The sequence below is a fragment of the Leptodactylus fuscus genome, chromosome 6 (genome assembly GCF_031893055.1).
Source record: "Leptodactylus fuscus isolate aLepFus1 chromosome 6, aLepFus1.hap2, whole genome shotgun sequence".
In the NCBI taxonomy this organism is placed as follows: domain Eukaryota; kingdom Metazoa; phylum Chordata; class Amphibia; order Anura; family Leptodactylidae; genus Leptodactylus; species Leptodactylus fuscus.
The window spans coordinates 49,053,550-49,080,624 of NC_134270.1; the positions used below are offsets into that span (position 1 = coordinate 49,053,550).

The window sequence follows — 27,075 nt, forward strand, 5'->3', positions numbered from 1 at the left end:
GTGCCACCCTCTGCTCGCATGCTGCGGCGCAGGAGGCGTGTGCAGTTTGATAATCTGCTTAAAGTTTTTAGTTGCACTGTGTGAACATGGCTCTAGTCCTTAATTGGATTTGCACCACACCCGTCTTCTGCCAAGGTTGCCTCTGTTCATTTAGTGTTTGATTTTGTCTTGCCTGTGATTGATAGCTTTCCTTCCTATCAGGTTCAGGGCGGGTTCTTCCTCCCCTATTTAGTCTTGGCTCACAGTCACACTGGTGCCAGTTATTGCCCTAGCTTTCTGGGTTTTTTTGCTGTCATATTACTTGTACTCTAATCCTTGACCTCTGGCTTCCCTACTGACAATTCTTTTGGACTCCGTTTTGGCACTGCATCGCTCTCCTGTTACCGAACCCTGGCTAGCTGACCTCCCTTTGTTGTTGTTCGTCTTGTCTGCGTTTTGTGTTTCACATATTCAGGGAGGGACTGTCCTCGTGGTTGTCGCCTATCACCTAGAATAGGGTCTGGCAATAGGAAGGGAAAGCGGGGGGCTTCAGTTTAGGGCTCACTGTCTCTTGTGCCCCTCCCTCCAGGGTTCACCAGCAGCTTCTGGGGAATTATCGTCTGCCATTCCCTAACAGTATGTGAACATGAAGGAAGCCAGTTTTGCTGTTAAATCACCTGACCTGTGTAAGACTATGAAAACAGCAAAAAATTGTCTCTCTGCAAGATGAATTGACATGTCTATAAAGCTAGTCCGCCTGTGCAGCTTCGCAATCACGGGCAGTGCTTGCATACGAACGTCTTCCTAAAGTGGATCTTTACAGGTAGTTGAAGGAACAAGTTCATTCCTTCTGGTGTTCCATGGCCTGTGGAGGAAGGAGAAAGGCATATTCTTCTAGCAAGTCCATGGCCTTGACCGGGATATTCCTATGTCATTAATGGTAAAGTAGAACTAAGGCACAGACTCTACCCCACACCCACCCTCGTCAATAAGGTTCAGCTTAGCCTAAGAAATAATCCCTTTCCCAAAATAATCAGGACACACACTGCTAGGTACGATGGAATAAAGCTGCCACAACAGCCAATTTTATTGAATAAACATGTAAAACAGTATATATAACAGTGTACTCTTAAATGGAAGGTCTGGCAGGGCCCACGTAAAGGCAGCACAAGCGTAAACCTCCCAGCCACATCGCGACAACTCGGAAGCAGACAAATGTCCTGATACTGCCGTGAACTCCCCACTTATTCCTTGAAACCTTTATGATAACCAACATCCGCAGAGATACCCTTCCATGGGTTCCCTGTATTTCACCGGAACTCCACTTTAAAGCGTGCCCTGCAAGACCTTCCTACCGCCCGCTGTCATGTCAGAGAGGATGGTTGCAACCTGAAAGAAAAAACAAAAAATACAAGGAACCAGCAGGGATACAAAGGAATAAGACATGAAAAAAAAGGGGAGGGAGGGAGGGAAATTTCCCAGGTGAGAAGTGAAAAGGGGAAGGGGGGAAGCAGGTGGAATTAAATAGCCCCTATAACCAAAATAAGCCACCCCTTGGCCTGGCTGTAACCCTAAACAAACACTGGTGAGCCAGAGGACATTAACTCCTTGAGTGCTACAGAAAAACTACTCTGACATGACAAGAAAATCCCTGTCATGGCGGGCCTATGCTAGTTTCTCCTGCCCCGCCCTATTTGTAGTTGAAGAAGCAAGAGGCTTCCTTTTGACGGCCCATTACAGTTAGTTGAATAAGCAAGATATTTCCATTTCGTAATCGACTGCCAATATCTGAAGTAGCGAGATGCATTTTTATGGCAGTCCATGACTTGTAGGTGAAGACTCAGCTCTAGAATAGTTATTTGCTGGAACAATAAATTTAACTGACTATGATTGAACATGGAGCAGCAGAACATTAAATATAAGTGATATGTCATTTATTCACTTTATTCTGTGACTGAGTAATTCAATTGATGTGGTTACTTGATAGGATCAGGTGTCAAAATCTTAAAGGGGCTCTATCAGCAAAATTATGCTGTGTGAGCCCCACATATGCGTGAATAGCCTTTAAAAAGGCTATTCAGGCACCACTAATCTTATTTTAATCTTTTCATTTCAGGTCATGATGTATGTAAAGCTGTCAGCCTTCTTTTCCTGCATAATATATTGACATATAGAAAAATCTCTCTACATTCCGGTAAATGTACTGATATATCCAGATATTTCTCTATATATCAATATCTTATGGAGGGAAAGAAATGTACAATTTAGAAAGGAAAAAGAAAGACAAAAATGGGTAGAAAAGCTGACATTGTGATTCAGCCTTCTTGCATGCAGCTCTATCTTTGTGGACAGTTCTCTTGTGAGAATCAGATTGTGCAAGAAACAAACTGGCACACCCATTGTCCTCGGTCACATAGAAGGGAGGGAGCTGAGGTCAGGTGTAATTATAGTATAAGATCAGAATAGTGATTACATATGGATATAAATAGTTACATCATATGTGGTGCAGCCTATATACAGTGGCAGCTTATGGGTGGTGGTACATGCGGACATTGGGTCTGTTATTTTTTTCTCAATGAACTATATATTCTAGCGGGACAGTGTTTAATTTGGGGGCTTTAATCTAGAGCCTGCAAAAATGAGACATCTGGTCTGGGGTCTGTATAGATGAGGAGTCTGCTCAAGTCTTTGTATAGATGGGGAAGACTGTTCTTGGGTCTATGAAGATGGAGGGTCTGATATGGAGTCTGTACAGATGAGGGGTCTAGGGTCTGTATTGGTATAGAGTTTGGTCTAGGGTTGATATAGTTAGGAGTCAAATATATAATGTGCGCATTCCCAATATCCATGCACTCCATGCCCCAAAAAACAGGTTTAGGACCGGTTAACATCTACGTTTGGTATTCCTTTTGGGGAGTCCGCTTGGGGACTTGTGGTTAATGCTTGGTGTCCGCATGAATCATGGGGAGAGAAATGTACTGCAAGCGACACTTTTCTCTCCGCATGATTCGTGCGGACACCGAATGGAAACCCCACGGACCCCATTATAGTCTATGGGGTCCTTGTGGTTTCTTATCTAACTGCTTTTTAATGTGTTGGGTATTCCATTCAGGGGGTCCCTAAGCCGAATCCCCATATGGAATACCTTAGTCCTTTTGAATAATAAGCTTATCTGTCCCTTTATAGTCTGGTTCTAGTTTGCCAAAATCAATCTTCTTTGTTAGAATTATAAGAGTTTGTGGTGCTCACTGTTACAGGGGAATATTCTCTAACTGCTCAGATACGGCCAACATGACTTGACTCTGCACTCCTCACCTTAAAATGGCAACTAACAAGAAATAATAAGGCTAAAAATACAAGTGTTACACAAATGTTCAGATTTAGCTCTGTTCTAAGAAAACATTCATCACAATGAGATTTACATATATTACCTTCCAGCTCATTATGGTCATGTATTCCATTATATCACATAATAATGAGGATGATATCATACGTTTCCCACACTTTAGCCTCATCGATAAATTTAGATCCTTGCACATGTCAGGAACACAAACCAGATAGTTACACCCAGAACACCAGTTACTTCAGCACAATAATTCTTACAACATTCTCAAATGCAGAAATAAATTCCCAGCACAGACAGGGTCAAATCCTACGTATTAAAGGGGTAAAGCACTAACAACACTTATCCCCTATCCACAGAATTGGGGACATGTGTCTGATCTCTAGGAAGTTCCGCCTGTGAATGGACCGCTAATGTGCATGTGTGACCACCCTTCCATTCACTTCTTTAGAATTGACACTCTGTACTGTACTCAGTTATATCTGGCAGTGCTATAGCCCTGCATGCACACTACTGTTCCTGCATACAGTGGGCCCAAGGTCTCATGATCTTTCGATTCCTATCAATTAAACACTTCCCCTATATTGTTCAGGATATGTATGGAAACAGCTGCAGTGTAAAGCATGGGGGGTGAGAGGAGCAATCTACACATCTAGTGAGTCAAATTTATTGAGTTGAAAGTCAGAATATTACACTTTTTTGGAAATAAATAAAGCCTGTTCATAGCAGGTGTAGATATAATTTTCTATTTTCGAAGCAGTCCAAAATGTGCCAAGTTTATGAATTGAAGTGTGTGCCATTACTTAAATTTAGTACAAATAATTTCAACATTTTTTTTTTCTTTTTGTAAAAAAAAGAAAAGCATATGACATGCCAGTTTTATATAATCGGGGCCTAGGTCTGAACTAATATATTTTGAATGGGGCAAAAAGTGGAAAATATGGAAGGTGGCCCCAGCTCCGTTTATCCCATCCTCATTCCCATGGACAGTGTTGAACATAAAGATGGCTCCTTCTCTGTACATCTTAGCTAATAAAAAATGGAATCACACCTACAACAAATGAGAAGGGTAAGGGGTAACCAAATGTTGGATACTACTATTCTAAGAAGGGTTTTTGTGGTATAGACCATCACTTTTTCTCAGTACCAAAAGTAAATTCTAGTAAGTACAGCAATGTTCGTGACAAAACATTCCCCTTGACTGGTTATGTCACACCCTGGTCTATGTAATTTGGGTATGACTTAACCAATGCCTCATAAATTATTCATGAATAAGCTGTCATCCCTTCTTCTCACACTTATTAATTAGGACTATTATGAGTGGATATATAAGACACATGAACAGGGCATCCTACAGTACTGAGCAGTCAACGATCAGACACCAGGGCATCCTGTCACCAGCTTCATCAAGGAAATTAAGATGTATCCTTATAGGCAATTCCGATACTCATACAACCCTTACAGGAATCTTTCTATGGCACCAGAACCAGACATTGATCTCCTCGCCAGACAGCTGGATGAAGAAATGATGAACATGAGGACTGAACTTGAGAGGAGGATGCAACACTTCCACCAGAATCCTCAACTGTTGGCACCACTGGATGTAGATATGAGAAGAGGTCCAACCTGGAACAGGAACTCTTTAGCCGCAGTGACCAACTCTCCTGCATTGGTCAAACCAAGAAAGGAAAAGTTTGAGCTGACAATGGATGTGAGTCCTTTTTCTCCTGAAGAGCTTACTGTGAAAACAGAAGGCAGAAGACTGACGGTGACTGGTAAACGCGACAAAACAATAGAGACCGAGGATGGTGGCACCCACCATGAATTTCGGGATTTTAAGAGAGAAGCCGAGCTTCCAGAAGATGTGAATCCTGAGGACGTGCTGTGCTCTTTTTCCAGTGATGGCCAACTCTACATTCAGACAAAAAGTCTGGCGCTGCCAGCTGTACAGGAGAGACTTGTTCCCATCCATGTAGGCCAAACCTCAAGCCGTGGACAGTGGAACCTGCAATAGCCCACTGCATTTATGGTCACCTAAATGTTCTATCTTGCCCAGTGACTTGTATCATTACTAATGAATCTAATCTTTTCTGCAACTCCTAACAAGTATGAGGGACATTGTCAATAGAGAAGAGTATGCTTCAGAGTAAAACTCATCATAAAGCCTTCTAATGACCACCCCAGAATATGAGGAACCAACACCAGTAGCCCATAACAAAGAGGACAACTGCTTCCCCATTCCCTTGAGCCTAACAGCTGTATAGCAATCCAATTTTGGGAGGAATTTTATTTTCTTACTGAACTGTATAATCTGCTGTGTACATAAAATAAGAGGTTTAATCTTCTACATTCATTCTATCAATTATGCTTGGATCTCTGTACTTTTAGATGTCTCTAACATCAGTGATCAGTTAATATCAATGTCTGTATTATACAGTAGATACTGATGGTAATAAATCTAAACATATAAATTGAATTTAAAAAGTTATGTGTCTTCATATTTTTTTCTTTTGTTAATGTAAAGATAACAAAAGTATAAGCTAAGGCTGCTATACCATATTTAATCAGTAGAGAGCGGTAGTAGCATTCTATTAAAAAAACCAAAAAACTCCGGGTCTCCTGCTGTTGAGAAATTGCAACCGTCATCAAGATCTGGCAGCCTGATAGGGAAGAAATTTAGAAAAATATCTAATACATTTATCATACAAATGAGGTCAGACAAATAAAACATCCAAATCAATGTCGTCTTAACCAGCCTGCCAGTCTGGATTCACTCAATATATGAGAAAGGTGACCTGGCAGAGCAAACATAAAAAAAATGTGCTGGCACAGAGGTACAGGAGAAGAAGATTTCAAGCACTGATAATGTAGTCAGGTATGTAAGCTATAAAAAAAATCTCTGCTCACCATATTTAGGAGCATGTCCTTTACAGAGGGCAATCTAAAAGAAACTAGAGCGCAAAAACCTTAAAGGGAGTCTGTCAGCAGTAAATTGTTTATGAACCTAATCTCAATTAGGCTACAATCACACTACTGTTATTAATGTCCATTGCTGTCATATATCATAGGATGACAGTAACGGACATTAACTGCAGCAGAGTAAAGGACACAGATGAAGCCCTCTCTGTCTCTGTCCATTCACAATTGATACTAATGTAAACAATATGACTGATGCCTTCTTCCATCATGTTTGTTTACTTCTGCAACAGAAGAAAACGTTCTGCATGCAGGACATTTAATTCTGTTAGAAGAGTATGCAACATGACGGAAGAAGGCATCCCTCATGTTTTTACATTGGGGTGAATGAGAAGGACACTCATAGGAAGTGGATCCATCTGCATCTGTGATGGATGAGAGCAAAAGAATGGTTATCTGACCCTGTGCATAAAGAGCAATAGCTCAGCGTACAGAAACCCCTCTCGCTAACAATCCACCAGTAATTGTTAACCATAAGTTTATTACCTCAGGCATTTACCTGCAGTCTAATAGACAGTAGAAAAATGCTGTTAAGGTGATAGGGCCCCCTGACCAAATGGGCCACTATGCAGCAGCAGAGGCTACAGCAATGGTATATCTACCCCTGAATATACTACATATATATACTGTATATGGGCTTTGGTCTCAGCTCTAGATTCTTGGACAAAGCACATTTAATCTAATTTCCATAGGAATATACCAGTGATCTACATAAAAAATGGGGCTCCAAAGCTGACTATTTGGAAACTGTAGAATCACATGTACTTTCACTCAAAGTATAGTAAGTGCCCCCTTTTCCGTTTCAGACCGGCAAGATTGCTAGAACCAACCTGTTCCTATGGTAGCTGGGAGATCCCAGTCTATGACCAGCCTCAATAGTTATGTAGTGAATTTCCCAGTTGAAATGCAGTCTATAGGACTTGCAATAAAATTATTGCAGGTTCAAGCCCCCTAGAGGGGCTAATAAAACAGTAAAAAAAATATAATGAAAAAAAAGTTTTAAAAAATGTAAAAAATAAAAATTAAAATTTCCTATTCCCCCTTTCCGTAGAACACATACAAAACAAAAAAACTGCTGCACAATAGGTATCCCTGTGCCCAACAATGCCCGGTCTACAAGCCTATAAAGCTAGTTTTTCCATACAATGAATGCCGTAGCAGTAGAAAAAAAAAAATCAGAAGTTCTGTATCGCCTTTTTTTTTATATTTCGCCTCTGCTTATGTTTTGCATAAAAGGAAAAACAACATATATCACAACTGCATATGAATGAGGGGCAGGAGGAAAGGGAAGCAGAGAGATATCAGGGGGAAACAACTGCTGAGAGGGTGCATCAGGGCAAAAAACAAAACAATCATAACACAGAGTGAACATTGGGGGATGTGCAACCCAAAGAGGAATAAGGGGAAAAAGTAGGTAGCAGGAGTGGAGGGACCACCACCAGGGGGGAGTCCTGGAGTACAGGGGTATAGGAAAAGGTCAGCAGGAGTAAAACAGCAGAGGGTACAGGGAAAGGGTAAAAAGGAGGATAGGCAGAAGTGCTGAGGGTATCAGGAGGAAGAGGGAGCAAAGGAGGACTTAAAGTCAGCAGAGTATTAGAATGGGTTTGAAAGATGTACGGCCATGAGAGTTTTATGCTCTCCACCGCAAAACCAGTTTTTTAAATTCGGACACAGAGTCGGACATGCAGTACTCTGTGTCCGATTTAAAAAAAACGGTTTTGCGGCGGAGAGCATAAAACACTCACCGCCGCTCACAGCTGGACCCACTCTGACAGCTTTCCGTCTTCTGCATGCAGTCAGGATGCTAGGGAAGGAGGGGATGAGGATTTCCACAAACTGGGGATGACTGTTTGAGCTACAACTAGCATAAATCTAAGTATTCCCTGGGGAATATGTAAAGGAGGAGAGGGGCAGGGTTGTCCTCCGGAGCAATACCGGTTACCACGAAAATGGACTTCCATCCAAAAAGGGAGCAAGAGAGAACAGTCCAACCAGATGTGCGCCATCATACCCCGATCAGTATTGCATCTCCAACATCAATCCAAGGGGGAGGGATAGATTTTGTGGAGGACAGAACAAATCTTGTAGTTAGTTTCTTGTTCCTTACAAGAAAGAGAAAACTTGTAGCATGCCCAAAAGGCAGAGGACCATGCATCTGGAGGGAATGAAATCCCCAACTCTCGCTCCGAACTCTCCGCATAGGCTGGCAGTTGATCAGTAGAGTCTTCTAGTAGCAGGTTATAGACCAGCGAGATAGCATGAAAAGGGGCTACCAAGGAGAGGCAAAGACATTCGAAGGGTAACAGTGCCCTATGTAGATTGCGTGATTTCTTAATGGAGGTGGAGAAGTGGGTCAGTTGAGAAAAAGCCAGTGATTGCCATTGCAGCAGTGCCTAGGCCATCTTTCAGAGCAGTTCATTCAGAGATTAAATTGGAGAAAAATAAGAACATTTACTGTGTTTGAGTCTTCATGAACATTAGTGGGCATGGACAACCTAACGTACAAGATCCTCATGCTGAGCTGGCCTCATTACTGAACAAGATCAACCAGGATAATCAGGGCTGGAAACAGCCATCAGATTTTACCGAAAGGAGTCACCCTCGGTTTCGAAAGAAGCCATCTAAACTTTGCACCTTTAATTGAGTTGAGCCTTTTACCAGCAGAATGTTAGGCCCTTTGGGTGAGTTGAGCCTTTAACCAGCCGAATGTTAGCCCCTTGGGGTGAGTAGAGCCTTGCACCAGGAGTATTTTATTTTTTGGCCCTTGGGGTGAGTAGAGCCTTGCACCAGGAGTGTTTTATTTTTTGGCCCTTGGGGTGAGTAGAGCCTTGCACCAGCAGTGTTTAATTTTTTGTCCCTTGGGGTGAGTAGAGCCTTGCACCAGCAGTGTTTTATTTTTTGTCCCTTGGGGTGAGTAGAGCCTTGCACCAGCAGTGTTTTACTTTTTGGCCCTTGGGATGAGTAGAGCCTTGCACCAGCAGTATTTTACTTTTTGACCCTTGGGGTGAGTAAAGCCTTTCACCAGCAGTGTTTTACTTTTTGGCCCTTGGGGTGAGTAGAGCCTTGCACCAGCAGTGTTTTACTTTTTGGCCCTTGGGGTGAGTAGAGCCTTGCACCAGCAGTGTTTTTGTTACTTTTTGGCCCTTGGGGTGAGTAGAGCCTTGTACCAGCAGTGTTTAATTTTTTGGCCCTTGGGGTGAGTAGAGCCTTGCACCAGCAGTGTTTTACTTTTTGACCCTTGGGGTGAGTAGAGCCTTGCACCAGCAGTGTTTTACTTTTTGGCCCTTGGGGTGAGTAGAGCCTTGCACCAGCAGTATTTTACTTTTTGGCCCTTGGGGTGAGTAGAGCTTGCACCAGCTGTAGTGTTTTACTTTTTGGCCCTTGGGTTGAGTAGAGCCTTGCACCAGCAGTGTTTTACTTTTTGGCCCTTGGGGTGAGTAGAGCCTTGTACCAGCAGTGTTTAATTTTATGGCCCTTGGGGTGAGTAGAGCCTTGTACCAGCAGTGTTTAATTTTTTGGCCTTTGGGGTGAGTAGAGCCTTGTACCAGCAGTGTTTAATTTTATGGCCCTTGGGGTGAGTAGAGCCTTGTACCAGCAGTGTTTAATTTTTTGGCCTTTGGGGTGAGTAGAGCCTTGTACCAGCAGTGTTTTACTTTTTGGCCCTTGGGGTGAGTAGAGCCTTGCACCAGCAGTGTTTTACTTTTTGGCCCTTGGGGTGAGTTGAGCCTTGCACCAACAGTGTTTTATTTTTTGGCTCTTGGGGTGAGTAGAGCCTTGCACCAGCAGTGTTTTATTTTTTGGCTCTTGGGGTGAGTAGAACCTTGCACCAGCAGTGTTTTACTTTCTGGCCCTTGGGGTGAGTAGAGCCTTGCACCAGTAGTGTTTTACTTTTTGGCCCTTGGGGTGAGTTTGGCCTTGCGGGGAGAATAAAGCTGTTTTAAAACGCTAAAATCAGTGTATCGCCCTGAGAACAAGCTCTCCCTATCTCTCCAAAACTAAAATGAAACGAACATGGCCAACACTATTCTTATGAATCAGAGGTCACCTGATTTCGGCAGCCAATGGCTTTTTCCAATTTTTTTTCAATGCCTACATTGTCGTAGTTCCTGTCCCACCTCCCCTGCACAGTTATTGGTGCAAAAAATGCGCCAGGGAAGGTGGGAGGGGATACGAATTTTTACTGTGTTTGCCGCGTGGTATTCGATTGGAATCGAATATCTTGAACATCCTGATATTCGATCGAATAGCTATTTGATCGAACACTGTTCGCTCATCTCTAGTAACATGGTTTTATTGTCCACCAGTTTCTTCAAGGATTTTGTAAAATTGCTGATACTATTGGACACGGCTCACAGACTGTTACTGGTTTACTCAGTCCACTCTAACTGCATCCCCCAACCACAGTCATGCACAGCCCAGCACAGAAATGTCCTCACAGGTCAGTGAGCTTCAAAGGTTTACTAAATAATGCTGAACGTACAGAAATAATTTTTTTCCCTGCTAGAAACTTTGTAAGAATGAAGCAGAATCTAAATTGTTAGAACATTCAACAGGACCAAACCCATAAAGTGTTGCTGCTAAAAAAGCTGTCCTTTTGGCAGTTACTACAAGGCTTCCTAATATTAAGTCACATAGCCAGCCTTTCTACCGTTGGTCATTTCTGCCTGTTGAGGATCAGCTTATGCCAGCTGACAACTTTGTTTTGAACCTGCATTTAATAGTTTAGGACTGGATCATTTGTGCACAATGATAACTTGTAGATTTTAATGCCTGCGATCTGCACTTTCTGATTTTCTACTTTTTTCTAGTAGACCTAGCTACTTGGTTGCACACACTGCTTTTTCTTTAAGGAAGAACTGCTGCTAAACTTCCTTCTGCCAATCCCTGTCTGCCCGTGTGTGTATAGGTGTCTGCTTCTCTGGCTACATACTGCTTTTGCAGTGCTGCAGCTGTCTGTTTCATGATCTCCGTTTTATAACTGTATGCTATGCTATTCTTGTATCTGTATATCTGAGTTATGTTTCTGTTTCATGGAAGTCATGTTAGTAATACTGTGGACACATTCGTTCCTCTCTCTCATGTATTCCTGTCTGTGTGGGCACAACTGTCCTTCTCCCTGTATTTATTTTTGGATACATGTCCCTGCATCTAATATGCTTGGACACATCCTTTTGTCTGCCATGCTTGGATACATTTCCTCCCCTTTGCGCTGTTTGAAAGCATGTTCCTCCCTCTGATATGTTTGGACACATGTCCTTCCATCTGCCATGTATGCATCTCTGATACCTGTGGTCTACAGGCTTCTGTTAGGTTTATACCTCTGCTACCTATGGTTTACAGGCTTCTGTTTTGTATGTAGCTCTGCTACCTGTCCTGATGTAATGCTTTGTATTCCTGTCTTAGACCTGGTAAGGGGCGTAACTTGAGGGAGTGCAGAGGATGCAGTCGCATCGGGGCCCACAAGACTTAGGGGGCCCATAAGCACTGGCATCAGTATTGAGATTGCAGCTTCCATAAGCCAAGGAGATCCACAGATTATCCTAACCACAGTAAGGATGATTAAACTCCTTAGCTCCCCTAACCATCACTATTAAGAATTCGCTTTAGGAATGAGGTAGGGGACCCTGGACAAAAGATTGCATCGGGGCCCACAAGACTTTAGTTACGCCCCTGGACCTTGCCTCTGTAATTTGGAGATTTTGTCCTGTTCCTGATTTAGTACCTTTGTTACCAGTCTTTATGCACCATAATCCTTGACTTGCCTAGTCAACTGCAACCAACACTGGGATCACCTCAAGAAGTAGTGACGTGGCATACACCTCGCAGCAAAGTACAGATCCCCATAGGAAGGTTGAAGGGTGAATACCAGGGAGTCTGCTTAAACAATCCCCTGAAAGGTGGTCCAAAGATAAAAGGTTTGGTAGCACAATGGGTTCACAATCGGCTGCCCATTTTACAAACCCTCAAATACTCTTACCCCTGTTCTGTTTTCCATGGAAAAATTCCATAAAAATATGTTGGGCTAGATTAACTAATCTCGTCTAATAGGTTACACAGTGTAAATTTAGACTAGATAATCTAAAGAAGATTCTGGTTTATCCCCAGGGGCTATTATTTAGTTGCTAATGCTGGTGCATCATTATACTGTCTAGTCTACGCTTATACCACATAGTAGTTGGCTTACCATGCGTCAGAATTTTTCTTATTGTGCACACGTTTAGTCATGTCCCTTTTCTTAGTAGTCCCTATTATACACGGGCAAAATAACACATAGGAAATGTGCCATAAAGCTTATAGGTCGGGTTTTTGGCACAAATTATGCCAGAGTTATTTCAAGCAAATCTCACCGTATGTCTTATAATTCAATAAAATCCTATAGATTGTTAACTGCTCTAATGTGTCATGTGACAAATTTCAAGATCATGCTCTTGCTTCATATATATATTACATTAGAGAGGACGCATTTTAAAGCTACACTCTTCTGCAATGCATTTTATCGACATGCTCTGTAGAGTTAAACGTGATCTACTGTTCCCTGTTATCAGCCAGATCGACTGACTTCACCGCACAACACCATAACCATTACTTTTTTTCCCAGGTGCCAAATCTTTTTTGTTTTTTAGCTTTGGGAACTAATGATGATCAGGTTAGTAGGAAACAAGCTCTTCTCCTAGACCTCTGTCCTCTTATCACCCCTCCCTGCTGATGGGCTGGCCCAGCTCTACCTCCTTTCAGTATGACAAAATTCTCTCAGTCCACTGCCTACCAGACATAGATAGGGACCGAAGGGGGAGAGTTAGGCCAGTCACGCATATACATAGCTCCTAAAAGTACCATCGTGTGCTAAGAGTTCCCAGCTCTTCGCATTGACACAATCTAGCAGTAAAGATGTCCGACGCTCCAGCCGAAGAATCAGCGCCGACTGTAGAGGAGGTCAACACAACGCCTGCCGAGAACCCCTGCACTGAACTAAAAGCGGCCATAGAAAAATGGTAAGTGACCCATTTGTATATGAGAAATCAAAGGTTAGCGAACCATATAGATATTTGAATCTGTATATTATATTACGTCGCATTATATTATGTTATATTTTATCACATTATGATAATATGGCACACTTTGCTGCATGTTAGACACTCTGTTACATTGTACAATAGTATACTGTATACTATTAGAATTATTAGCCCGCATTTATGATAATTATTAACTGCGCCAGCAATTTTTACGTATTATCATATAGGTTCATACTGAAAATATTTTTCATTAGGTCTTGTCAAATATCTATACTCATAATCTGTAAAATTAAAACAGTATAACAAACAGAAGAGAAGAAAATGATATTTTCTGGAAATGTCTGACACCCTGGTTTTATTTGCAGCCTTGTCCCTAATGCCCTTGACTCCAAAGTCCCGTCACTTTTTGTCTGCACAAATTTTTGAGATTTTTGCCTGAGTACGTGACCTTGTCTGGACTGAGGTTTTAATGAAAATAAACTAAATACATGTATATAACACACCATTATATAAAATGGATAGATAGATAGATAGATAGATAGATAGATAGATAGATAGATAGATAGATGATAGATAGATAGATAGATAGATAGATAGATAGATAGATAGATAGATAGATAGATAGATAGGATATCAGACTGGTTAACACAAAATGACTGCCTCCCTAAAATGGCAGATTGAGTAGAGGAGATATAAATCCAGTTCTAGATTATATAATTCATTAGATTATACAGTTGTAGATTAGTAATTTAATCCGGATTTATCTGGTCTATTAAAGACTATCATCCACCATTAGTCAGACATATTCTGGCAGACCTCTGAAATAAGGGTGTCTATTATAAGCACCCTGACGTTTGATCTGTGGAAGATTCCACATTATTCTGCTTTCTCTTTGCATATATGGAATACAGATGTTGGGATGTATCTTTGTTTCTCTGGGTTTATATAACGTATGCAGGCGACATACCGAAACCTGAGGAAGGGAGACGTATGAGGCAATTAAAGGGACAGTACTAAGAATATTCACAATGTCGAAATTATTCCACAACGTCACTGCTTGTTTTATAATAATGTATGTCGTCTGCAACTTGTATTTGTTAGTAGATGACACTGGGGGCCGGGAAAATAACTAATAGTATGTCATTTATATGTTGGATGACTTCTAGCCGTGAGTCTGGCCGTCTATCTGCCATCTCTTGTATATATTTGCCCACAATTCCACTTCCTGGCAGGATTATTTCCTGTTCCTGGAAAATGTTATTTATAATCATTGATTCTGTGTCGCTCCAAATACAATTCCATGGGCATCATTAGCCTGAAACTGGGTCAAAACTGGAATTTTTATATATTATAGAAAATACTCTTACGGGGGGGAGGGGGGGGGGTTGGCAGCAAAGTGGATTCAGTATCGTATAGCGTAAAACAAAATTGTAAAATATGATATGTGTGCATATTATCAATATATCTTAATATCTGAGAGGTTGATATGGGGAGCACCACTGTCACACAATGTCACATGTTTTAGTTTACTTTGCACCACAATTTTGCATTGGTTCGGGTACATATTGTAGCATCATAAGCATCGTCCCCTCTCGGAAAGGTATGCCTCTTTCCATGTCTCTTTGTACGGCCTAGTCCAGGTTTACACTACCTACTATTTGGTTTACTTCATACCAGAATTTTGCTGGAATACATAGCTTCCTCTTGACCCCCGTCACCGCCAGTTAAGCCATGTCCATGTCTCATCCCCTTGTAGGACACGCTAAATACACTCGAAATTTGACTTCATTAGAGCAAAAAACATGGCCTACATCTTGTTCAACACATTTCTTATGTGTTTTTTGGCCTTGTTGGACAAAGGGGTGTATCTTAACTGAAAATTTGAGCGGCTACCCAGAAATAGGGCATGACTGATATGCAAAATAAGTGACAATAATTCTAGCACAAAATTCAGGCACAAGGTAAGCCATCTGCTTTTTTTTTTCTCCTATCAGTATGTCTTTATAGAATGGGAGGAAATCCACGCAAACACAGGGAGAACATACAAACTCCTTACAGATGCTGTTCCTGGTGGGATTTGAACTCCAGGACTGCAGCGCTGCAGTGCTAACCACTGAGCCACCGTGTTGCCCAAGCCCACTGCTTTTTTGAGCCAAAGGCAGGGGTGGATTGAAAAGCGCTTCCTTTATATTTTTCCCATTCCTTCTGTAGCCATCTTTGGCTTTGGCTAAAAAAAAGCAGCAAAATTTGCAACAAAAAAAAATTGCATTTCCGCAACGTTGGGCTTCAGCCTAAGAATGTCAAGTCTAATGTTAACCTGTCTATTAGACAAGATTAGGTAATCTGCCCCAATTTGTTTTTGTGGAAAACTAAACAGTGATAGAAATACTTGAGGGTCTAAGTTATCAATATGAACAAAAGATTCCCCCAGGTCGCTCAGCTAACATATCCGGAGCTGAGCCCACTTTCTGGATCCATGTCACACCTTATTTATACCTCTCCATTCTAGACTCATCCCATGCTGAATGTGCTAACAATTTCGATCCTGGTGAAAACTAAGGGAACAGCAAAAAAAAAAAAAAAAAATTCTCTGTACATTCACCATCAGCATTTTTCAATTTTGAAGCACACAAACCTGTGAGGACAATTCTGGCTGGATGGTAACTATGTAATATATCGGAGGCAAACAGAGGTAATCCAGGCTGTAGTCCACAGTATCACAGCCCCATATAGAACACAAACCAGTCTTATGAGACCCTACATTGATTAAGATACGCCTGCTAAGAAATATCTACAAGCTAGTACCGAGTCCTGGCCACCATCTTCTTTCCCCTGGGACCCAGCGAACACCAGTCAGCTGCAGCTTATTTGGGCCATTGCTCAGGAACCAACAGAAGACAAAACATGTTCATTAGAGTTTATTCACATGCCTTGTACTCAGCCATGAAAAATGTTATGATATGACAAGTTCTATTTTTTATCAGATCCGACACATGGACTGCTGAAAAAGCGATTGTGCGAACAGATCCATTCATTTAAATGGGGCTAAAAACTAAAAGAACACAGCCGTGAAACCCTGTCATGTGAATAAGTTCCTAAAGTATGAATTGTTTCTAAGGCCCCACATTGCGGAAACACAGCATTTTTGTTGCAGATTTTGTTGTGGTTTTTTGAGCCAAAGCCAGGACTAGATTGAGCAGAAATTAGAAGTATAAGAGCTTCCTATATATTTCCAATCCCTTTTGTAGTCATTCTTGGCTTCAGCTCAAAAAAACGCAACAAAAAAAAGCTGCATTTCAGCAATGTGGGGTCTTAGCCTAAAAATTTTTTTTCACCCTTTAGCATATCTTATATCATGTATAGTGATCTGCAACCTATGGCTCTCAAACTATTAAGACTACAACTCCCATCATGTCCTGACAGTGACAGGTTCTGCTTCCCATAGGCAAATCTGTAATTCATTTATCACTAGATCTCAGAGTCATAGGAGTAAACAAGTAATATAAGTCTTATGAAAATACCAACACAGCAGTTATATTTATGGAGCCTGTCACTGCCTCCCATCTGAAGGCTGACAGCGCACAGCCGCAGGGTGTGAGACTCGAAATGACTAAAGTGCATGATATGACAAGGTAGATAGATAGATAGATAGATAGATAGATAGATAGATAGGAGATACATAGATAGATAGATAGATAGATAGATAGATAGATAGATAGATAGGAGATACATAGATAGATAGATAGATAGATAGATAGATAGATAGATAGATAGATAGGAGATACATAGATAGATAGATAGATAGATAGATAGATAGATAGATAGATAGATTACAAAGGAATAGAATATACGCTCCTGCATGGCATGCTAGGAATGGTACCGCTGAACTATTGTTTAGATCAATGACCTCTTATCACAAGTTACAGGTGCAAGGGCCTCTCCAGCTGTCAAAGTCTAAACCCCTGATCTGACCATGTGCTTGTGTGGAAAGGGCTCGTCCAGTCCCTTCTTAGTAACGTTGTATCTTTCTATTGTGTAACATTATGCAACTTGCAATAGATTTATTCATTCAACCTTCACCTTTCCAGAATCTGCTTGCTGTCAGTGAAGGAAAACATTCTTGACCTAAAGGGTAAAAATCCACTCTGACCGGGCCTGCCTACTCAGCTGAGGATTTGTTTCCATGTGTTCCTGTTAGAATGGGGCCCCTACTTACCTTTTGCCATTGGTGCCTTTTGCATTGGTGCCATATTGGTGCATTTCATGTGTTAGAAGAACCTTTGGGGCCCTATCAGGGTCTAGGGCCCAGTAGTAATTGCTAGCTATGTCCCACATATAGCAATGCCCCTGCATAGCGGTAGTACAAATCTTTCTCTTGTCTTTCAAGCAGTGAAAAAGAAAATAGCAACAGTTGGATTGGGGTCCAGCTAAGTAAATTGCAGCTCCATGGTGCCCATTGTAATAATGTACAGAATTTTTTTTTTCTGATTTGGGTGCCTATAACCCAAAAAGAGAACCAAAGTCCAGGCATCCATACAGTCAACCTGCCAGCAAGAAACTTGGAAAGGGATATGTGAATTCCTATATACCAGGTTGGCATCTTCCTGGGCATCTCTTAATGCAGTTTGCAATGATATTTTGCAATCTACAAGCATACCCATTTATATACACAATGTCATATTCTGCTGGTGTTGGCTCTTAGTCTATCTCGGCCAGAGCTGCATGTGACCCACATTTACCCTGGCATATTGCCATGGTTACAATGATCCGCTCATGAAATGACTTGGCCGTTTTCTACCTAGTAACTGGATACTGCCAGGCCTATATAAAATCTATAGGAAGACTGTATGGATTGTGGCTGGTAACTGGCATCTGATTATCCAGAAACTTTCATGCTGCTGGTTTAGGCCCTGTATGGTTGTATCACTTGGACACTGTATAACAGTATTATGTAGTTACTGTAGTGTGGTACTATTTAGGTACAGTTTGTTTCTATTGCAATACTGAAGTGTATAGTGTTGTATTACAATATTATATGATAAATTTATGACCGTACTATATGGGCACTGGATTGAAATATTACTTTTTTGTGTAGTGGTAAGTTTATTTATATACTACATGGTTGTGCATCACATTTTTGCAGACATCAAATGATGATTTTTGCATTATTATTTCACGATGTGGATGTAGACAATGAATGAAAGTATTATATGGGCACTATATGGTAGTTGAATTGGTAGGTGGTGTGCTATATTATCTGGGCACCGCATAGTAGTGGCGTGTAGGGCTGTATAGTGTGAGTACAGTTTTGTATAACTCAGTGGACAGGCATTGCAGTATTATGTGAATACTGTATGGCACTATTATTTGCAGAGTAGTATGACACATTCAGTCACGTTTTGTCTTTAAAACCCCATGCCTGTTTCGGAGATGCTACAGCAGCAGTCACTTTTACAAAAATGTCCCTCACAAGATACCTGTAATATACTGTATAGCCCTGTATTAGTCAACTTGTCCACCAGCAGTTTTAGCAGCCCATAGTTAACACCTTGTTTTACGCTAATTCTAAAAATGTAATAAAAATCCTGCTCCAGGCAAACTCTATCAGTACAAAAGTATGTGCACCCTGTATTCAGTTTAGGTAACGTGTGGAACATGTTCTGGAGCTCATAATGTAGGAGATTACTTGGCACCCAGAAGCTGTCCGTATGCATGGTTGCTGATGAAAACTGACAGAGAGCTGGCTGTTTATCTGACAGCACAACCCCGGGGGCTGACACTCCCTACCCGCAGCCTGTATAATGCAGAGGGGTTGCTGAGTCAGCCTGGGCCTCATTAGCTACAGATAAAGAGGGCAGGATAGCCAGGGTGCAGTTACGCAGGGATAATGTGGCCAGTCAAGTTCTGTCCCCAGTACAAATTGAAGTATTGCAACCCCAAGCTTCATTATCAGCAGAGGAGGTGTCCCGGATTTCTACAGCACCCTAAATTATTTCCAACAAGAGCATGCGAGAAGACAGCTATAGGGGATGCTGGGGTAGCAGTCATCTTTTAGATTTGTATGGGTTTTGTATAATGTTTCTATTCACCGACTGCAAGCAGAGACCTTGACTATAGTGAGGAATTAAATGCAAAGCAAATAAATTCATCATACAATAAAGTTTTATTTACAGACAAGCCCTGTATAATAATATCATGGACAACTTTCTTGCTGTTTCCTAGATCTCTGTTTGCTGTTAGAGATTTGTCCAATTTGTCAAGATAGGCCATCAATAAGAGATGAGTGCAGTCTGACACCTGGGACACAGAGTGATCACCTGTTAAAATGGGCTGCGGCACCTATACAAGTGCCGTGACCTCTTCACTGTTAACGTCTCACACCGTTTCTTAGTGACCATGTCATGTAATTGTAATCTCATCTCATAGAATTGAATTAGACAAAACAATTACATTGCACAGCCACTATGAAACAAACGGTGTGTGATTGTACCCAGTGAAGGGGTCACGGCGCTGTTATGTGCACCTCAGCTCCTTTAAATAGCTGATTGACAGGGATCCGGGTGATAGATCCGCACTGATCTCTTATTGATGACTGATCTTGAGTATAGGTCATCAATAAATTGAGTTGGACAACCTCTTGAATTAATGTAATATAATTCAATGTATATTAATATAATTGTATCCAGATTTGAGAATCACCTATGAGCTAAACATATCAACCTTGCAAATCTCTCTGCTGTAGCAATAATATGCTTCAATGTGTCAGTGTAGGTAAAATGTACCATCTTGGGGTGCCGACTGTTTAAGAGGCATGTAAGGATGTAAGGAGGCAATGACTGCCTCTTTACATCCTCAGCAACTTTAAGGGCCCCTTCACACTACTGATACGCTGCCTGATTCTGAATGTTAAAACACGGTCAGAATCAGCGCGTATAAAGCAGATCCCATTCATTTCAATTGGGAGCCAGCATACAAGTACTCCCCATTGAAATGAATGGGCTGCTTTTTACTCTACGATCACTCCCATTGAAGTGAATGGGAAGCACTCGCGTGTACGGCTCGCCGTGTGAAGGGGCCCGGCGCTCGGCTCAGTCCGAGCCGTACACACGAGCGCTTCCCATTCACTTCAATGGGAGCGCTCGTAGAGTAAAAAGCAGCCCATTCATTTCAACGGGGAGTACTTGTATGCTGGCTCCCCATTGAAATGAATGGGATCTGCTTTATACGCGCTGATTCTGACAGTGTTTTAACGTTCAGAATCAGGCAGCGTATCAGTAGTGTGAAAGGGCCCTAAGGGAGTCGGCTGCTCTTTCACAGTCAAGTCCCCCCCTCATGTACCTTCTGATCTTTAAAACTAAAATGATAGTTGCCTATGCTCATCTGATGTGTGGGTTCGGCAGCATCCCGGGTACATGAATGCTCTGCATAAACAATGTATAAAAACAGCCTAGCATTGGGAATTGATTGAAAATAAACATTGCTAGGAATGATCATTCAGAAGAAACTTTAGCCTGGTCGGCAGCCCACCATCTTCATACAGCCCAGGGATCATGGTAGTCTTAATCCGTCCCTGTTCAGAACCACTACGTTAGAACAGATGCACAATGCTCCTCATATGCTGTATGAGCATAAGGAAATGAAATGTGCATCTGTGTTCTGATGTGTCTGAATACTCTGCGGCCATCTCTAACAAGGCCTTTGCCTGCATTTACCTAATCCTTGGGTTCGGTAGCATCCCATGTTGTACGCATTGCATGCACAATGTATTTCCCCCACCTAACCCTGAGAAGTGATTGAGAATGAACATTCCTATAAATTCTTATTCACGTGACAATTCATCAGTACATTTGGAAGGCCCTGAAATCTTCATCTTGTTGGGGGGCCACAGTCTTCGTACATCCCAGGGCCCGTGGTAGTCTTAGTCTGGAAAGTAAATTAGAAAATTACAGGACAGTTAGTGATGTGATAATGAAGCTTTATTTCCAGAAAACAGGCTTCTACTACTATGCCTATCCTGTGACTGCAGGCGCAGTTAACCTGCTTATCTATAGATACAAGTCTCCCCTCATCCCACTATCTGCCTGACATATACAAGGAGGAGATGTACAGCACAAACGTAATCTACTCTATCTCCAGCCAAAAATGAAAACCCATTAACACCGACTGAACTAGTAATAAGGGGGCCACATAACCATACCTAAGGGGGGTCTCGTTCACTCGCTGACAGTGGCACACTAAATGCAGGATTAACCCTATGCATTTTGCAGATGTGCACACCAGGGTTCTAGTGTCTTGTGCCATCTGCTCCATGACCTAGTGTATGCCCTTGCTGTCTGTAAGCCGAGCAGGAAATTAAAAGCACAGTCAGACCTGAGGGTATCACGCTAAGAATGTTCTGGAACAGGTTTCTGGATTCCGGAACTGATCTCATATTAGTCGCACATGGGAGGGGGTTATTGAGAGCTTATAACATCATCTATTTGGACCTGATAACCCAATGGATCTGCTTCTAAGAACCAATCACATTCTTCTTGTTACTGTGCAGATGTTGTGAAAACCTATACTGAGACATTATTCTATGCTCACTGTATTTGTATTGCTTTATAACTATCTTTACTATCTTTTGCACTAATCTTTTATGATGGTCTTATACTCTAGTCACATCCAGTTCTGAATTCAGTATTCTCCAGAATTTATTTATTTTTATTTTTTTTGCCGTGCAGGATTTCTCTATTATCCCAGCAGAGTTGTGCAGTATTCCTGAGTTACATAATATATTATAATATTACAGTCACATCTAAAGCTGCATTCCGTGATTGTGTTATCTCTCGGGTTATAGGATCTCCCTTTGCAGTATTGCCCCTGTTCATTATGTATCTGTTTATGTCCCTGTTAATTCAGTGTCTTATAGAGTTTGTACAAATTACATAGTATATTGTACTCTGGTCACGTCCAAGGCTGCGTTCAGGATTATCCTGATATTCCTGTTAGCTCTCAGGCGGCAGGGCCTCATATTTCCATAAATTCCCTTGTTGATTCAGTGCTTTGCCAGAGTCATTTTATAGTTTGACACTGTATTTCCCACACTGTAGAAGTCAAACAAGAATGGATTTCTATAGGGATCAGCACAATTTTAGTTTACAGAAAAAAAAAGTGACATTGCAGCACTGTGCCACAAGATGGCGATATAGCACTGAGTATGTTAAGCCCTGAAGCAAAGTACTGGACCCTTACATGTGGTGTACACAAGTGAGCCCAGGAGCTACCTGTAAGTAAGCTGTCTTCTCTTGATCACAACCATAAGGATAGGTAGTTTGGGTGCCAGGACTCAGTGATGTGAAAAACTCTGTGAGGACCTACTAAGTACCAAGTAGGCAGATTAAGGCTATATTCACATCTTCATCTGGTGTTTGTCTGGGGCAAAGCCATCAGAAATCCTGGACAAAAAAGTCCTGCACCCCAACTCTTTTTGTCTGATGATTTAAAAAAAAAATAATAAAAAAAATAGCCATTATGGTTAATATAGTCCCAGTATTTGTTTGTGTCTGTCATTAGGCAAACTGTTTTACCATTCTTTTGCCTCTGAACGAATATGATCAGACATTTTGGAACAGATGTAAATGTAGCATAAGTGGTTCCATACCTAATGTATATGCAGGACATACAGTGCCTTACCATAGGGTCCCATTGCAAACAAGACCGTATGTTTAATATATAGATTTTTTCTCGACACTGGATTGAAAATCATAGTGGTCTGGTTTTATCCTCTTTCTGGATGTAGAGGTTAGACATGGGATAAAATGAACAAGTACACGCTGTGTAATATCTCCATATACAGACAGAATTTTGATAGTAACTTGTGGATTGTTTCCATGTATCTGCAGTGCAGCAGAAAAAGGAGAAGAAAACTGCCAGGATCTAATTCAAGCCTATAAAGAATGTATGAAATCTCTGGGACTGCAAATCTAACATATGGTGAGGTAAGAGCATTGCATGCGACCACATGGAGGACTATGAGATGGCGCAAGGGAATAACTAACTCGTGAGAACAAGGATCAGTTATGGAAACCAGAGACAAGGGGTTATTGGCAAAGGCCCATAGTTGTGGGGGTTGCAGAGGTAGTGGCCACAACAGGTACTGCTCCCTTAGGGGTCCTAGGTGCCCCTTTACTACATAAGGAGACACTAGTAATATAAAGAACACGTTAGGAAAGGATATATAGAAAAACCGGGAAAGGACAGAGCGCTAATGGCAGCAAATTCAAAATAGACTTGAGTATAAAAATCACGATGTGGATGGTTAAGATGAATTGGTTCTATTTATTGCTCCAAGGACATGAACAACAGTTTAAAATGGCTACGCGTTTCGACACCAGGCGGGTGTCTTCTTCAGGCCGAGCAGGAGGTGTCCAGCAATAGCCTAAGAACCAAATTATATTTTCCTCTTATAGTCCGAAAAATACGGTAATTATCAGAGGGTTATGTCACATTTTATCCTACAAGGGATGCAAAGAGTGTGGGAAGGGAAAAATGTGCTGAGCCATCTAAGCATACAGGAAAAAGATTGTATGAGATATTGCTATAGGGGATGTCGCACCTGATCTCTGAGTGGACCAGAAGGCCATCCTGCTATATCTATTATACTGTATATGCCATGTTATAGTTGGGGGACCATAAATATACTTCCATAAGAGAGATTCAAAGAGGGCAATTGATACTTTATACCCTGCCCATTTATATTAGACATACCCCCCCAACAAATGCTATTTAAATCATAGAAAGCTACATATGACCCCCTTTAGCCTATCCCAAAATTAAAAGACTACGCCCTAGACACCATACACAAATACAAGTGTCCTCACTAAAGATACAAACCCCACACCTGTCCTTTATACAGACTCCAGACTAGACTCCCCCATATACAATGCATTCAGAAAGTCTTCATACTCTCACTTTTTCACATTTTATATTACCACCATGTGCTAAAATAAAGAATTCATGTGTCCCCACCCCCATCATTCTGCTTTCAGTAACCCCCTACTGAAAAAATTGAAACAGAATCTTAGAAACTTCTACTAATTTATTGAAAAGTAAAAACTAAAATTTTGCATTGACATAAAAATGCAGACCCTTTACCAGTTCTTAGTTGAAGCACCTTTGTAGCAATTCACCAGTCTTCTTGAGTATGATGTCTCAAGGTTTGCACATTCTTCTCTGCAGATGCTTTCATGCTCAGTCAGGCTGGCTGGGGACCATTGGTGAAGTCCAGGTCTCTCCAATGATATTCCGTTGGATTAAAGTCAGGGCCACTCAAGGACATTCACAGAGCTGTCCCTAAGCCACTCCTCTCTTGGCTTGTAGGAAGGGTAACCTTCAGCCCAGTATCAGGTCTAGAGCACTCTGGATAAGGTTTTCACTATGAATATCTCTGTACTTTGATCCATTCAGCTTCTCCTCAACCCTGGCCAATATCCCTATCCCAGTTGCTGAAAAACACCCCCATAGCATGATGCTACCACCACCATGCTTTACTGTAGAGATGGTGATGAACAGTGCCTGGTTTCCTCCAGACATGAGAAATGAGGCCAAAAAGATCAGTCTCGGTTTCAGCAGACCAGAGAATTCTGTTTTTCCCTTATAGGTGCTTTTTTTTTGGAAAGACCAGATGGGCTTTAATGTGCCTTTTCCTGAGAGGAGGCTTCATTCTGGTCACTCTGCCATAAAGCCTAGATTGATGGAATACTGCAGTGATGGCAGACACCTTCTGGAAGTTTCTCTTTGTTTTATATCCTAGGATAAGATCTCAATTTAATAAAATATAGACCTCAGACCAAGCCCCTAATTATACAGACCTTAGACCAGACTCCTACTGTATACAGACCCCCATCTATACAGACCTCCTTTGTACAGCTCCCAGACCAGCCCCCATCTATACTCCTCTTGCACCAACCGATGTGGCGTATAGGAGAAAGCTGGCCTACAAGACATAAGGAGGAGAGGTGCCTGTAGAGTCACTGGGGGAGATGTCCAATCTTCATTACCCCATTGTTGAAGGAAACTGCTAAATAAAATTGGCGTAAATCTGCCCCAGTATGTGTTTACGTTACATGTCATACAGTATGTTGCCCCTGAGTATATACTATAGTATATCTCCAGCCACTCTACTGTGGGCATCAGGGTTGATACCTCCCATCATTCTCTGCTTGCTCAGTGTTTGTACAGAGCTTGCTCTGGTGATTTGCATCCTTTGCAAGAATTAAAGGGGTTGTCCCACGTCGCATACTCACCAGTCTTCGTTGTTGCAAAATCTTCTGTCTTCCGGCTTTGTTGCGTGATGCTGCTGGCCCTGCGTGCGCGCTCATAGACCAGTCTAGCCTTCACAATGCGAATACAGACCTGGCATCCGCCTCTCTCTATTACAGCGGATGCCGGGTCTGTATTCGCATTGTGAAGGCTAGACTGGTATATGAGTGCGCACGCAGGGTCAGCGGCATCTCGCCGCTTGTCTTATGCATATGTGAATATGTGACCCGGCATCCGCTGTAATAGAGAGGCGGATGCCGGGGAGTGTAGACGCCGGCACAGATGCACAGACGCCAGCAACATCGCTATGCTTCTGCCCTGCATGAAGCCAGCAGCGGCAGAAGCGATGCTGTTATTCCGCTCCTGCCGCTGCTGGCTTCATGCAGGGCAGAAGCATAGCGATGTTGCTGGCATCTGTGCTGGCGTCTAACCGTCCCCGGCATCCGCCTCTCTATTACAACAACAACAACAACAACCAGCCGAAATGTGAATGCAACTCTAGGTGGATTTATAAAAAAAAAAAATCTATCTCAAAATGTGCTTCGTAACAACAAAAACAAGTGACTTTTTTTTTTTCCCTTATCTCCTCAACAGGTTGTTATTCCTGAAATGGTCTGTGTGTTCCGAGTCCTCCACTTCCCCATCTAGTCCCCTTCAAATCCGACCATTCTCTTGGGACAGACAGATGGATGAGCTTTGGCTCCACGTGATGGTGCGCCGTTTAATCGTGTCCCAGACACTAGTCACCTATGTTACACTATCCTGTAAAACTTCCCCTGTCAATGAGCCATACGAAGACTCGGATGAAACCGCCAACACCTCGGAACCATGATGACCACTATAAAACTATACTTTTAGAATTTATCTGATTTCCCATGTATAATTGTTTGCAGATTCGGCATTAGGAGAAAAAAAAAAAAGTTCAACAGGAGAGATGACCAACACCAGGGTGTGGAGAAAAAAAAAAAGGCTGAAGATATATATATTTTTTTTCTTATTTTAAATGATCGATTGAAAGGATCTCCTTTGTGGATCTGTGTTGTCCATCTATACTTGTGTGTACTCTTACAATGCTAAGGAAACTCAGGCAAAGTGGGCATTTTTTTCTGTTACTGCTCTTAATGGCCTGCACCCTGTCAACACCAGAAATTTCTAAAAAGTAAAACAAAAAATTGTTAAATCGAGCAATAAAAAGGAATATGTTTAGCCTGTTGAATGGAAAATGGCCACCTGTGATCTATATATATATTACAAATGTCTGGTCATTTCTTTATAATCTCCTGTCCCTTCTTCCAGAAGAAAACATACACTCACCGGCCACTTTATTAGGTACACCATGCTAGTAACGGGTTGGACCCCCTTTTGCCTTCAGAACTGCCTCAATTCTTCGTGGCATAGATACAACAAGGTGCTGAAAGCATTCCTCAGAGATTTTGGTTCATATTGACATGATGGCATCAC

General features: G+C 41.8%; 1 protein-coding gene and 1 long non-coding RNA gene across 2 annotated transcripts; both read left to right on the plus strand.

Moving 5' to 3' along the window:
- Positions 1-4,735: 4,735 nt before the first annotated feature.
- Positions 4,736-5,336, plus strand: LOC142209999 (heat shock protein 30C-like). The gene has a single exon (XM_075279031.1). The coding sequence runs from the start codon at positions 4,743-4,745 to the stop codon at positions 5,334-5,336; it is 594 nt and encodes a 197-aa protein (XP_075135132.1). The 5' UTR covers positions 4,736-4,742.
- Positions 5,337-13,017: 7,681 nt separating this feature from the next.
- LOC142210622 (uncharacterized) lies at positions 13,018-26,837 on the plus strand. Its single transcript, XR_012716992.1, has 3 exons — positions 13,018-13,290; positions 23,196-23,291; positions 26,209-26,837. It is a non-coding gene; the product is annotated as an uncharacterized LOC142210622 (long non-coding RNA).
- The last annotated feature ends 238 nt before the right edge of the window (positions 26,838-27,075 follow it).

Coding starts and splice junctions, on each gene's coding strand:
- LOC142209999 (XM_075279031.1), top strand. CDS start 4,743: ATGTATCCTTATAGGCAATTCCGATACTCATACAACCCTTACAGGAAT.